General features: G+C 46.8%; 1 protein-coding gene across 2 annotated transcripts in view; it reads right to left on the bottom strand.

The window, feature by feature from the left end:
• The window catches only part of rfc3 (replication factor C (activator 1) 3), a 12,160-nt gene extending 6,395 nt beyond the window's left edge, over positions 1-5,765 (bottom strand). The window contains exons 1-2 of one of the 2 annotated variants that reach the window (XM_036989526.2): positions 5,483-5,765; positions 1,929-2,066 (exon numbers count right to left, since the gene is read on the bottom strand). In XM_036989526.2, the coding sequence (XP_036845421.1) occupies positions 1,929-2,066; positions 5,483-5,569 (225 nt within the window). In that variant the 5' untranslated portion in view covers positions 5,570-5,765. The remainder of the gene's footprint in view (positions 1-1,928; positions 2,067-5,482) is intronic. The other variant, XM_090188781.1, reaches the window with a different exon arrangement.
• Positions 5,766-14,055: the final 8,290 nt, after the last annotated feature.

The raw sequence follows: 14,055 nt of genomic DNA, 5'->3' as shown, positions 1-14,055 counted from the left end.
CAAAAATCACAGAAAATGTAGACGGCAATGGCAGTGTTGGTCATTTTCTGTTTATATCATTCCATAGTTGTCATTTTAGCCAGACTGGTCTCAGGCTAGACGTAACATAGTAAACGTAAATCAGGGACACCCATTTGTATGTCGTTTTCTATGGTCACGTTAAACAGAAGATTAGTTTTGGCAAAAAACGAAAGGAGGGTGGGTGGTTGTTCGGGGTAGATAGGTGGGCTTATAGCGCGACCGTCTAGCAACCAGAAGGTTCGAATCTCATCAAGGACAACTATAGCTAATTGGCAAGTACAAGATACTTTTTAGCATGTTAGCAAAACCTTCCCCAAACCTTCAATCTAACTCCTAAACATAACCCCTTAGCTTAGCTAACATTAGCCACAACAAATTGTAATTTGTAACATACACTACGTGGCCAAAAGTACGTTGCTGACAGGTGTATCAAATCGAGCACACCGCCATGCAATCTCCATAGACAAACATTGGCAGTAGAATGGCCTGTACTGAAGAGCTCAGTGACTTTCAACGTGGCACCGTCATAGGATGCCACCTTTCCAACAAGTCCGTTCATCAAATGCCTGCCCTAATAGAGCTGCCCCCGGTCAACTGTAAGGGCTGTTATTGTGAAGTGGAAACGTCTAGGAGCAACAACGGCTCAGCCGTGAAGTGGCAGGCCACACAAGCTCACGGAACAGGACCGGCGAGTGCTGAAGCGCGTAAAGAATTGTCTGATATGCCAAGTGCCAAGCGTCGGCTGGAGGGGTGTGAAGCTCGACGCCATTGGACTCTGGAGCAGTGGAAACACGTTCTCTGGAGTGATGAATCACGCTTCACCATCTGGCAGCCTGACGGATGAATCTGGGTTTGGCAGATGCCAGGAGAACGCTACCTGCCCCAATGCATTGTGCCAACTGTAAGTGTTGATGGAGGGGGAATAATGTTCTGGGGCTGTTTTTCATGGTTCAGGCCCCTTAGTTCCAGTGAACAGAAATCTTAACGGTACAGTGATATTCTAGATGATTCTGTTCTTCCAAATGTGTGGCAATAGTTCGGGCCAGGCCCTTTCCTGTTTCAGCATGACAACGCCCCCATGCACAAAGTGAGGTCCCATACAAATTCGTAACATATCATACGAACTAGATGGACAGCCACAATTGAATACATACCATATGAAACAGAACATACTAAATGGAGTGTCCTGGATTTACATGTACTATGTTACGTCTACACCTGAGTCCAGGTTGTTCAGGTGGAGTTTATTTTCTTTGGGGGGGGGGGGGGGGTTGGCCAATAGGGGGCGATATCATCATATATCACCATATCTTATGGGTACATTATCACGACAGGACAAAGGCTGACATCACCCAACCCTAGTGTGTGTCTGACTCCCTCTCCTCACCGTGATAGGGAGTGTGTGTGTATCCCTCTCCTCACCGTGATGGGGAGTGTGTGTGTATCCCTCTCCTCACCGTGATAGGGAGTGTGTGTGACCCTCTCCTCACCGTGATGGGGAGTGTGTGTGTATCCCTCTCCTCACCGTGATAGGGAGTGTGTGTGACCCTCTCCTCACCGTGATGGGGAGTGTGTGTGTATCCCTCTCCTCACCGTGATGGGGAGTGTGTGTGTATCCCTCTCCTCACCGTGATAGGGAGTGTGTGTGACCCTCTCCTCACCGTGATGGGGAGTGTGTGTGTATCCCTCTCCTCACCGTGATAGGGAGTGTGTGTGTATCCCTCTCCTCACCGTGATAGGGAATGTGTGTGTATCCCTCTCCTCACCGTGATAGGGAGTGTGTGTGTGTGTGTGTGTGTGTGTGTGACCCTCTCCTCACCGTGATAGGGAGTGTGTGTGTGTGTGTGTGTGTGTGACCCTCTCCTCACCGTGATAGGGAGTGTGTGTGTGTGTGACCCTCTCCTCACCGTAACGGTCTGGTGTTCTATGTGTAGTTTCTCCACTCCGGCTCCGTACAGTTCTCTCAGCAGACACATGATACGAGTCTTCTTCCCTGCTCCAGACGGCCCGTACACCAACAGATGAGGGAAGTCCCCACACTGGACCTGGAGAACACGCACACACACACACGTTATAGAAGACAGCCCAATACACCAACAGATGAGGAAGCAGCCTAGCGGTCAGGAGCGTCGGGCCAGTAGTCTAGTGGTCAGGAGCGTCGGGCCAGTAGTCTAGTGGTCAGGAGTGCCGGGCCAGTAGTCTAGTGGTCAGGAGTGCCGGGCCAGTAGTCTAGTGGTCAGGAGTGCCGGGCCAGTAGCCTAGTGGTCAGGAGCGTTGGGCCAGTAGCCTAGTGGTCAGGAGCGTCGGGCCAGTAGTCTAGCGGTCAGGAGCGTCGGGCCAGTAGTCTAGCGGTCAGGAGCGTTGGGCCAGTAGCCTAGCGGTCAGGAGCGTCGGGCCAGTAGCCTAGCGGTCAGGAGCGTCGGGCCAGTAGCCTAGTGGTCAGGAGCGTCGGGCCAGTAGCCTAGTGGTCAGGAGCGTCGGGCCAGTAGTCTAGCGGTCAGGAGCGTCGGGCCAGTAGTCTAGCGGTCAGGAGCGCCGGGCCAGTAGTCTAGTGGTCAGGAGCGTCGGGCCAGTTGCCTAGTGGTCAGGAGCGTCGGGCCAGTAGCCTAGCGGTCAGGAGCGTCGGGCCAGTAGTCTAGTGGTCAGGAGCGTTGGGCCAGTAGTCTAGTGGTCAGGAGCGCCGGGCCAGTAGTCTAGTGGTCAGGAGCGTCGGGCCAGTAGTCTAGTGGTCAGGAGCGTCGGGCCAGTAGTCTAGTGGTCAGGAGCGCCGGGCCAGTAGTCTAGTGGTCAGGAGCGTCGGGCCAGTAGTCTAGCGGTCAGGAGCGTCGGGCCAGTAGTCTAGCGGTCAGGAGCGTCGGGCCAGTAGTCTAGCGGTCAGGAGCGTCGGGCCAGTAGTCTAGCGGTCAGGAGCGTCGGGCCAGTAGTCTAGCGGTCAGGAGCGTTGGGCCAGTAGTCTAGCGGTCAGGAGCGTTGGGCCAGTAGTCTAGCGGTCAGGAGCGTTGGGCCAGTAGTCTAGCGGTCAGGAGCGTCGGGCCAGTAGTCTAGCGGTCAGGAGCGTCGGGCCAGTAGTCTAGCGGTCAGGAGCGTCGGGCCAGTAGTCTAGCCGTCAGGAGTGCCGGGCCAGTAGCCTAGCGGTCAGGAGCGTTGGGCCAGTAGTCTAGCGGTCAGGAGCGTCGGGCCAGTAGTCTAGCGGTCAGGAGCGTCGGGCCAGTAGTCTAGCGGTCAGGAGCGTTGGGCCAGTAGTCTAGTGGTCAGGAGCGCCGGGCCAGTAGTCTAGCGGTCAGGAGCGTTGGGCCAGTAGTCTAGCGGTCAGGAGCGCCGGGCCAGTAGTCTAGCGGTCAGGAGCGTTGGGCCAGTAGTCTAGTGGTCAGGAGCGTTGGGCCAGTAGTCTAGCGGTCAGGAGCGTTGGGCCAGTAGTCTAGCGGGCCAGTAGTCTAGCGGGCCAGTAGTCTAGCGGGCCAGTAGTCTAGCGGTCAGGAGCGTCGGGCCAGTAGTCTAGCGGTCAGGAGCGTCGGGCCAGTAACCTAGTGGTCAGGAGCGTCGGGCCAGTAGTCTAGTGGTCAGGAGCGTCGGGCCAGTAACCTAGTGGTCAGGAGCGTCGGGCCAGTAACCTAGTGGTCAGGAGCGTCGGGCCAGTAGTCTAGCGGTCAGGAGCGTCGGGCCAGTAACCTAGTGGTCAGGAGCGTCGGGCCAGTAGCCTAGCGGTCAGGAGCGTCGGGCCAGAGCCGACTTGGTGAAAAAAACTATTGATTTGCCCTTGAGCAAGGTACTTAGTCCTAATTTATGCATCGTAGCAATCAATAATGTCTGATCCCTGTAATGTCTGATCCCTCTAATGTCTGATCCCTCTAATGTCTGATCCCTGTAATGTCTGATCCCTGTAATGTCTGATCCCTGTAATGTCTGATCCCTGTAATGTCTGATCCCTGTAATGTCTGATCCCTGTAATGTCTGATCCCTGTAATGTCTGATCCCTCTAATGTCTGATCCCTGTAATGTCTGATCCCTCTAATGTCTGATCCCTGTAATGTCTGATCCCTGTAATGTCTGATCCCTCTAATGTCTGATCCCTGTAATGTCTGATCCCTGTAATGTCTGATCCCTCTAATGTCTGATCCCTGTAATGTCTGATCCCTGTAATGTCTGATCCCTCTAATGTCTGATCCCTGTAATGCCTGATCTCTGATCTCTGTAATGTCTGATCCCTGTAATGTCTGATCCCTGTAATGTCTGATCCCTGTAATGTCTGATTCCTCTAATGTCTGATCCCTCTAATGTCTGATCCCTCTAATGTCTGATCCCTCTAATGTCTGATCCCTCTAATGTCTGATCCCTCTAATGTCTGATCCCTGTAATGTCTGATCCCTGTAATGCCTGATCTCTGATCTCTGTAATGTCTGATCTCTGTAATGTCTGATCCCTCTAATGTCTGATCCCTCTAATGTCTGATCCCTCTAATGTCTGATCCCTCTAATGTCTGATCCCTCTAATGTCTGATCCCTCTAATGTCTGATCTCTGTAATGTCTGATCCCTGTAATGTCTGATCCCTGTAATGCCTGATCTCTGATCTCTGTAATGTCTGATCTCTGTAATGTCTGATCCCTCTAATGTCTGATCCCTCTAATGTCTGATCTCTGTAATGTCTGATCCCTGTAATGTCTGATCCCTACTACATACTACTATCTAAGTGGCCACACTGGACGTGGAACAGGGTCCTGTTCACTAGGCATCAGACGGAGGAGGGAGGGACGACCTGGACTTGTCCAGTAAGAAATGTCTGTTCTACTTTACTGTAGAAAAACGTTTTGCTACGATGCGCCCTAATAAAACTAGCCAGCAGATCTGACCCGCTTGCCTACAGCTACATTAGGGGTCGGACTTGCTTCCGGTGTATATTAAAGACCCCGTGGAGTTGGCGAGAGATACGGCTCTCCGGGAAAGCGTGCCCTCACTCTATCCAGGGATGAGAAATGTCCCATTATCCGAAACTGTTACACCGAGAAAACTGAACGACTTTTTAATAAAAACCGACCGGAACCGAGGTTAAGCCCCGCCTTCTGGCCCGGTGTTGGGAGACTCTCTGCACGGTGCAGGTTTTTGTTCCAGCGCGGCAGTGATTCATACACAGCCTGTAGCTACCCTACTACAGGGTCATGGCTACACGTTGTCAAAAGTTGTAATTTGAGATAATTTCGTTTAATTTTTAGCTAATGTTAAAGACGTACTTAATAACACTCACTACAGAACAGTATACGTGGCTTGTAAATACTGTATCTGGTTAACAACAACTCTACTGGAAACCTTCTACCTAATGTTAGCTAACTAACTTAGCTGACAAAACTAAGACAAAACTACTGCAATAGTTATGTAGCAAGCTGGTACCATACCAAAGACACGGGTGTCTGCTACTACGGTCCCTGAACAGACACCGCCATGTTGATCAACTGCTTTGAATCTTACCAGGTTTTTCAGCTGATTTGCTTGTTCTTTGTGGTAGTCCAGTTTCCCCAGAGAAGTCGGTCTGTATTTGTCCACCCACAAACTCATTTTTATCTAATGTTATTTCACAGTTCTCTAGTCACTGTTTTGTTTGAGTTGCTTCGTGTTGTGTTTTTCTGATTTTAATTCCCGCGAAATATTTTTTCTTTAAGGCGCGTAGTGAAATGTCTCTAAAACTACAGAGAGTCAACGAGGGACAAACTTCCTAGTTGGCGTTTTGAAATTACTCAATGCAGCCGCTGCTGCCACCAGGTGGTGACTCGAGGTAATTTCTGGACTGAGTTTGACAAAAACAAGTTGCTTAGATGTAGTTAAAGTTTCAAAACCAAAGGGTCTTCAACAGGTATAAAAATACATGGATTATTATTTTTTTTATTTTTTTCATCACAAACTGTCATAAACATAAAGCTCCGGGCTACGAGCCAATCAACGCCACAGGGATCCCGTTTACACGCGCGCAGCTCATATTCCGTTGTATAAGTTCTTGGTCGGGGATAAACTGTTTACATGCACCTTGGACATCCCGTTCACCTGTATCCCTGTATCCATAAATAAACAGAATATTCCTTCTTTGAGTTCATATTATGGATTAAATGGAATAGTAACTGAAATATGGACAGTGACTGTCTGCCTATAACCTCTCACATGTAGTGTAGTATAATATTATCTCCAGCAGAATTATGCATTTCTTGCCATAGAATTACACAACAAAATGCAAATTTTGTCTTGGGAACAAGGATTGGAGAAATACGATTTCTTTCAGCATCTCTTGAGGAATTGTGAATGTGTCATCTTTGACCCTGTTGATGCAAGCAGACAGTATTTCAACCACATAAAATATGCACCCATGAGGAACTGATTGTTTTCTCAGCTTTTAATTTCCTTTAAACCAGTCAAACTCATGACATTTGGACATTTTGCACAGGGTCAATCTTTCCACTATTTTGGAAGTATTGCGTTTTCTCCCTGGTCCTTAAAAAAAAGACAGAATTAATGCATTAGTAATATATTTAACTCTATCAATGTAAGACATTCTGGTGAGAAATACTTTATTTAGTCTTCTGTGGCAACAAGTTATGACAGACAAGCAAGAGGTGGATAAAGTATCCAATTCTCATACTTGAGTAAACGTAAAGATAACTTGTGCCTTGTTACCTTAATAGAAATTGACTCAAGGCTAGATGCAGATGCAGACACAGGAGGCAGCTGGATGGAGTCTTACAATGTTTATTAAGCCAAAAGGGGAAGGCAAGACAATGGTTGTGGACAGACAAAAAGGTCAAAACCAGATCAGAGTCCAGGAGGTACAGAGTGGCAGACAGGCTCGGGGTCAGGACAGGCAGAATGGTCAGGCAGGCAGAGTGGCAGACAGGCTCGTGGTCAGGACAGGCAGAATGGTCAGGCAGGCAGAATGGTCAGGCAGGCAGAGTGGCAGACAGGCTCGTGGTTAGGACAGGCAGAATGGTCAGGCAGTCAGAATGGTCAGGCAGGCAGGAGGGTACAGAGTCCAGAAACAGGCAACGGTCAAAACTGGGAGGACTAGAGAAAGCAAAAAGCAGGAGAACAGGAAAAACCCTCTTTGACTTGGAAACATACAAGATGAACTGGCACAGAGAGACATGAAACACAGGGATAAATACACTGGTACAGAGAGACAGGAAACACAGGGATAAATACACTGGCACAGAGAGACAGGAAACACAGGGATAAATACACTGGCACAGAGAGACAGGAAACACAGGGATAAATACACTGGTACAGAGAGACAGGAAACACAGGGATAAATACACTGGTACAGAGAGACAGGAGACACAGGGATAAATACACTGGTACAAAGAGACAGGAAACACAGGGATAAATACACTGGTATAGAGAGACAGGAAACAGGGATAAATACACTGGCACAGAGAGACAGGAAACACAGGGATAAATACACTGGTACAGAGAGACAGGAAACACAGGGATAAATACACTGGTACAGAGAGACAGGAAACACAGGCATAAATACACTGGCACAGAGAGACAGGAAACACAGGGATAAATACACTGGTACAGAGAGACAGGAAACACAGGGATAAATACACTGGCACAGAGAGACAGGAAACACAGGGATAAATACACTGGTACAGAGAGACAGGAAACACAGGGATAAATACACTGGTACAGAGAGACAGGAAACACAGGGATAAATACACTGGCACAGAGAGACAGGAAACACAGGGATAAATACACTGGTACAGAGAGACAGGAAACACAGGGAAAAATACACTGGCACAGAGAGACAGGAAACACAGGGATAAATACACTGGTACAGAGAGACAGGAAACACAGGGATAAATACACTGGCACAGAGAGACAGGAAACACAGGGATAAATACACTGGTACAGAGAGACAGGAAACACAGGGATAAATACACTGGCACAGAGAGACAGGAAACACAGGGATAAATACACTGGCACAGAGAGACAGGAAACACAGGGATAAATACACTGTTACAGAGAGACAGGAAGACAGGGATAAATACACTGGTACAGAGCGACAGGAAACACAGGGATAAATACACTGGTACAGAGAGACAGGAAACACAGGGATAAATACACTGGCACAGAGAGACAGGAAACACAGGGATAAATACACTGGTACAGAGAGACAGGAAACACAGGGATAAATACACTGGCACAGAGAGACAGGAAACACAGGGATAAATACAATGGCACAGAGAGACAGGAAACACAGGGAAAAATACACTGTTACAGAGAGACAGGAAACACAGGGATAAATACACTGGTACAGAGAGACAGGAAACACAGGGATAAATACACTGGTACAGAGAGACAGGAAACACAGGGATAAATACACTGGCACAGAGAGACAGGAAACACAGGGATAAATACACTGGTACAGAGAGACAGGAAACACAGGGATAAATACACTGGCACAGAGAGACAGGAAACACAGGGATAAATACACTGGTACAGAGAGACAGGAAACACAGGGATAAATACACTGGCACAGAGAGACAGGAAACACAGGGATAAATACACTGGTACAAAGAGACAGGAAACATAGGGATAAATACACTGGTATAGAGAGACAGGAAACAGGGATAAATACACTGGCACAGAGAGACAGGAAACACAGGGATAAATACACTGGTACAGGGAGACAGGAAACACAGGGATAAATACACTGGTACAGAGAGACAGGAAACACAGGGATAAATACACTGGTACAGAGAGACAGGAAACACAGGGATAAATACACTGGCAAAGAGAGACAGGAAACACAGGGATAAATACACTGGTACAGAGAGACAGGAAACACAGGGATAAATACACTGGCACAGAGAGACAGGAAACACAGGGATAAATACACTGGCACAGAGAGACAGGAAACACAGGGATAAATACACTGTTACAGAGAGACAGGAAACACAGGGATAAATACACTGGCACAGAGAGACAGGAAACACAGGGATAAATACACTGGTACAGAGAGACAGGGAACACAGGGATAAATACACTGGTACAGAGAGACAGGAAACACAGGGATAAATACACTGGTACAGAGAGAAAGGAAACACAGGGATAAATACACTGGTACAGAAAGACAGGAAACACAGGGATAAATACACTGGTACAGAGAGACAGGAAACACAGGGATAAATACACTGGCACAGAGAGACAGGAAACACAGGGATAAATACACTGGTACAGAGAGACAGGAAACACAGGGATAAATACACTGGTACAGAGAGACAGGAAACACAGGGATAAATACACTGGTACAGAGAGACAGGAAACACAGGGATAAATACACTGGTACAGAAAGACAGGAAACACAGGGATAAATACACCGGTACAGAGAGACAGGAAACACAGGGATAAATACACTGGTACAGAAAGACAGGAAACACAGGGATAAATACACTGGCACAGAGAGACAGGAAACACAGGGATAAATACACTGTTACAGAGAGACAGGAAACACAGGGATAAATACATTGTTACAGAGAGACAGGAAACACAGGGATAAATACACTGGTACAGAGAGACAGGAAACACAGGGATAAATACACTGGTACAGAGAGACAGGAAACACAGGGATAAATACACTGGTACAAAGAGACAGGAAACACAGGGATAAATACACTGGTATAGAGAGACAGGAAACAGGGATAAATACACTGGCACAGAGAGACAGGAAACACAGGGATAAATACACTGGTACAGAGAGACAGGAAACACAGGGATAAATACACTGGTACAGAGAGACAGGAAACACAGGCATAAATACACTGGCACAGAGAGACAGGAAACACAGGGATAAATACACTGGTACAGAGAGACAGGAAACACAGGGATAAATACACTGGCACAGAGAGACAGGAAACACAGGGATAAATACACTGGTACAGAGAGACAGGAAACACAGGGATAAATACACTGGTATAGAGAGACAGGAAACACAGGGATAAATACACTGTTACAGAGAGACAGGAAACACAGGGATAAATACACTGGTACAGAGAGACAGGAAACACAGGGATAAATACACTGGCACAGAGAGACAGGAAACACAGGGATAAATACACTGGTACAGAGAGACAGGAAACACAGGGATAAATACACTGGCACAGAGAGACAGGAAACACAGGGATAAATACACTGTTACAGAGAGACAGGAAAGACAGGGATAAATACACTGGTACAGAGAGACAGGAAACACAGGGATAAATACACTGGTACAGAGAGACAGGAAACACAGGGATAAATACACTGGCACAGAGAGACAGGAAACACAGGGATAAATACACTGGCACAGAGAGACAGGAAACACAGGGATAAATACACTGTTACAGAGAGACAGGAAAGACAGGGATAAATACACTGGTACAGAGAGACAGGAAACACAGGGATAAATACACTGGTACAGAGAGACAGGAAACACAGGGATAAATACACTGGCACAGAGAGACAGGAAACACAGGGATAAATACACTGGTACAGAGAGACAGGAAACACAGGGATAAATACACTGGCACAGAGAGACAGGAAACACAGGGATAAATACAATGGCACAGAGAGACAGGAAACACAGGGATAAATACACTGTTACAGAGAGACAGGAAACACAGGGATAAATACACTGGTACAGAGAGACAGGAAACACAGGGATAAATACACTGGTACAGAGAGACAGGAAACACAGGGATAAATACACTGGTACAAAGAGACAGGAAACACAGGGATAAATACACTGGTATAGAGAGACAGGAAACAGGGATAAATACACTGGCACAGAGAGACAGGAAACACAGGGATAAATACACTGGTACAGAGAGACAGGAAACACAGGGATAAATACACTGGTACAGAGAGACAGGAAACACAGGCATAAATACACTGGCACAGAGAGACAGGAAACACAGGGATAAATACACTGGTACAGAGAGACAGGAAACACAGGGATAAATACACTGGCACAGAGAGACAGGAAACACAGGGATAAATACACTGGTACAGAGAGACAGGAAACACAGGGATAAATACACTGGTATAGAGAGACAGGAAACACAGGGATAAATACACTGTTACAGAGAGACAGGAAACACAGGGATAAATACACTGGTACAGAGAGACAGGAAACACAGGGATAAATACACTGGCACAGAGAGACAGGAAACACAGGGATAAATACACTGGTACAGAGAGACAGGAAACACAGGGAAAAATACACTGGCACAGAGAGACAGGAAACACAGGGATAAATACACTGGTACAGAGAGACAGGAAACACAGGGATAAATACACTGGCACAGAGAGACAGGAAACACAGGGATAAATACACTGGTACAGAGAGACAGGAAACACAGGGATAAATACACTGTTACAGAGAGACAGGAAAGACAGGGATAAATACACTGGTACAGAGAGACAGGAAACACAGGGATAAATACACTGGCACAGAGAGACAGGAAACACAGGGATAAATACACTGGTACAGAGAGACAGGAAACACAGGGATAAATACACTGGCACAGAGAGACAGGAAACACAGGGATAAATACAATGGCACAGAGAGACAGGAAACACAGGGATAAATACACTGTTACAGAGAGACAGGAAACACAGGGATAAATACACTGGTACAGAGAGACAGGAAACACAGGGATAAATACACTGGTACAGAGAGACAGGAAACACAGGGATAAATACACTGGCACAGAGAGACAGGAAACACAGGGATAAATACACTGGTACAGAGAGACAGGAAACACAGGGATAAATACACTGGCACAGAGAGACAGGAAACACAGGGATAAATACACTGGTACAGAGAGACAGGAAACACAGGGATAAATACACTGGCACAGAGAGACAGGAAACACAGGGATAAATACACTGGTACAAAGAGACAGGAAACATAGGGATAAATACACTGGTATAGAGAGACAGGAAACAGGGATAAATACACTGGCACAGAGAGACAGGAAACACAAGGATAAATACACTGGTACAGGGAGACAGGAAACACAGGGATAAATACACTGGTACAGAGAGACAGGAAACACAGGGATAAATACACTGGTACAGAGAGACAGGAAACACAGGGATAAATACACTGGCAAAGAGAGACAGGAAACACAGGGATAAATACACTGGTACAGAGAGACAGGAAACACAGGGATAAATACACTGGCACAGAGAGACAGGAAACACAGGGATAAATACACTGGCACAGAGAGACAGGAAACACAGGGATAAATACACTGTTACAGAGAGACAGGAAACACAGGGATAAATACACTGGCACAGAGAGACAGGAAACACAGGGATAAATACACTGGTACAGAGAGACAGGGAACACAGGGATAAATACACTGGTACAGAGAGACAGGAAACACAGGGATAAATACACTGGTACAGAGAGACAGGAAACACAGGGATAAATACACTGGTACAGAAAGACAGGAAACACAGGGATAAATACACTGGTACAGAGAGACAGGAAACACAGGGATAAATACACTGGCACAGAGAGACAGGAAACACAGGGATAAATACACTGGTACAGAGAGACAGGAAACACAGGGATAAATACACTGGTACAGAGAGACAGGAAACACAGGGATAAATACACTGGTACAGAGAGACAGGAAACACAGGGATAAATACACTGGCACAGAGAGACAGGAAACACAGGGATAAATACACTGTTACAGAGAGACAGGAAACACAGGGATAAATACACTGGCACAGAGAGACAGGAAACACAGGGATAAATACACTGTTACAGAGAGACAGGAAACACAGGGATAAATACACTGGCACAGAGAGACAGGAAACACAGGGATAAATACACTGGTACAGAGAGACAGGGAACACAGGGATAAATACACTGGTACAGAGAGACAGGAAACACAGGGATAAATACACTGGTACAGAGAGACAGGAAACACAGGGATAAATACACTGGTACAGAAAGACAGGAAACACAGGGATAAATACACTGGTACAGAGAGACAGGAAACACATTGATAAATACACTGGCACAGAGAGACAGGAAACACAGGGATAAATACACTGGTACAGAGAGACAGGAAACACAGGGATAAATACACTGGTACAGAGAGACAGGAAACACAGGGATAAATACACTGGTACAGAGAGACAGGAAACACAGGGATAAATACACTGGTACAGAAAGACAGGAAACACAGGGATAAATACACCGGTACAGAGAGACAGGAAACACAGGGATAAATACACTGGTACAGAAAGACAGGAAACACAGGGATAAATACACTGGCACAGAGAGACAGGAAACACAGGGATAAATACACTGTTACAGAGAGACAGGAAACACAGGGATAAATACATTGTTACAGAGAGACAGGAAACACCGGGATAAATACACTGGGACAGAGAGACAGGAAACACAGGGATAAATACACTGGGGAAAACAAGCGACACCTGGAGGGGGTGGAGACAATAATGAGGCCAGGTGAAACAGATCAGGGAGTGACACAAGTAAGTCACCCAGTAAAACAATACTTGAATAAAAGTCTAAAAGTATTTGGTTTTACACATACTTAAGAGTCAAAAGCCAAGGTCACACTACAACATTAAGACAAGCGAAGCATGTTATGTTTAGTGAGTCCTCCACATCAGAGGCAGTAGGGATGACCAGGGATGTTCTCTGTTTAGTGAGTCCTCCAGATCAGAGGCAGTAGGGATGACCAGGGATGTTCTCTGTTTAGTGAGTCCTCCAGATCAGGAGTAACAGAGGGGGGGGGGTTTAAGTAAGGAGTAACAGAGGAGGGGGGGGGGATTAAGTAAGGAGTAACAGAGGAGGGGGGGGGTTAAGTAAGGAGTAACAGAGGGGGGTTTAAGTAAGGAGTAACAGAGGAGGGGAGGATGGGGGGGTGTTTAAGTAAGGAGTAACAGAGGAGGGGGGGATTAAGTAAGGAGTAACAGAGGGGGGAGGGGTTAAGTAAGGAGTAACAGAGGAGGGGGGGGTTAAGTAAGGA

This window comes from Oncorhynchus mykiss, chromosome 10 (genome assembly GCF_057628025.1).
Source record: "Oncorhynchus mykiss isolate SJ-2025 chromosome 10, ASM5762802v1, whole genome shotgun sequence".
NCBI classification, from domain to species: Eukaryota; Metazoa; Chordata; class Actinopteri; order Salmoniformes; family Salmonidae; genus Oncorhynchus; species Oncorhynchus mykiss.
Note: the sequence above shows the minus strand (reverse complement) of the source record. Positions and strands in the feature narration are given on the sequence as shown.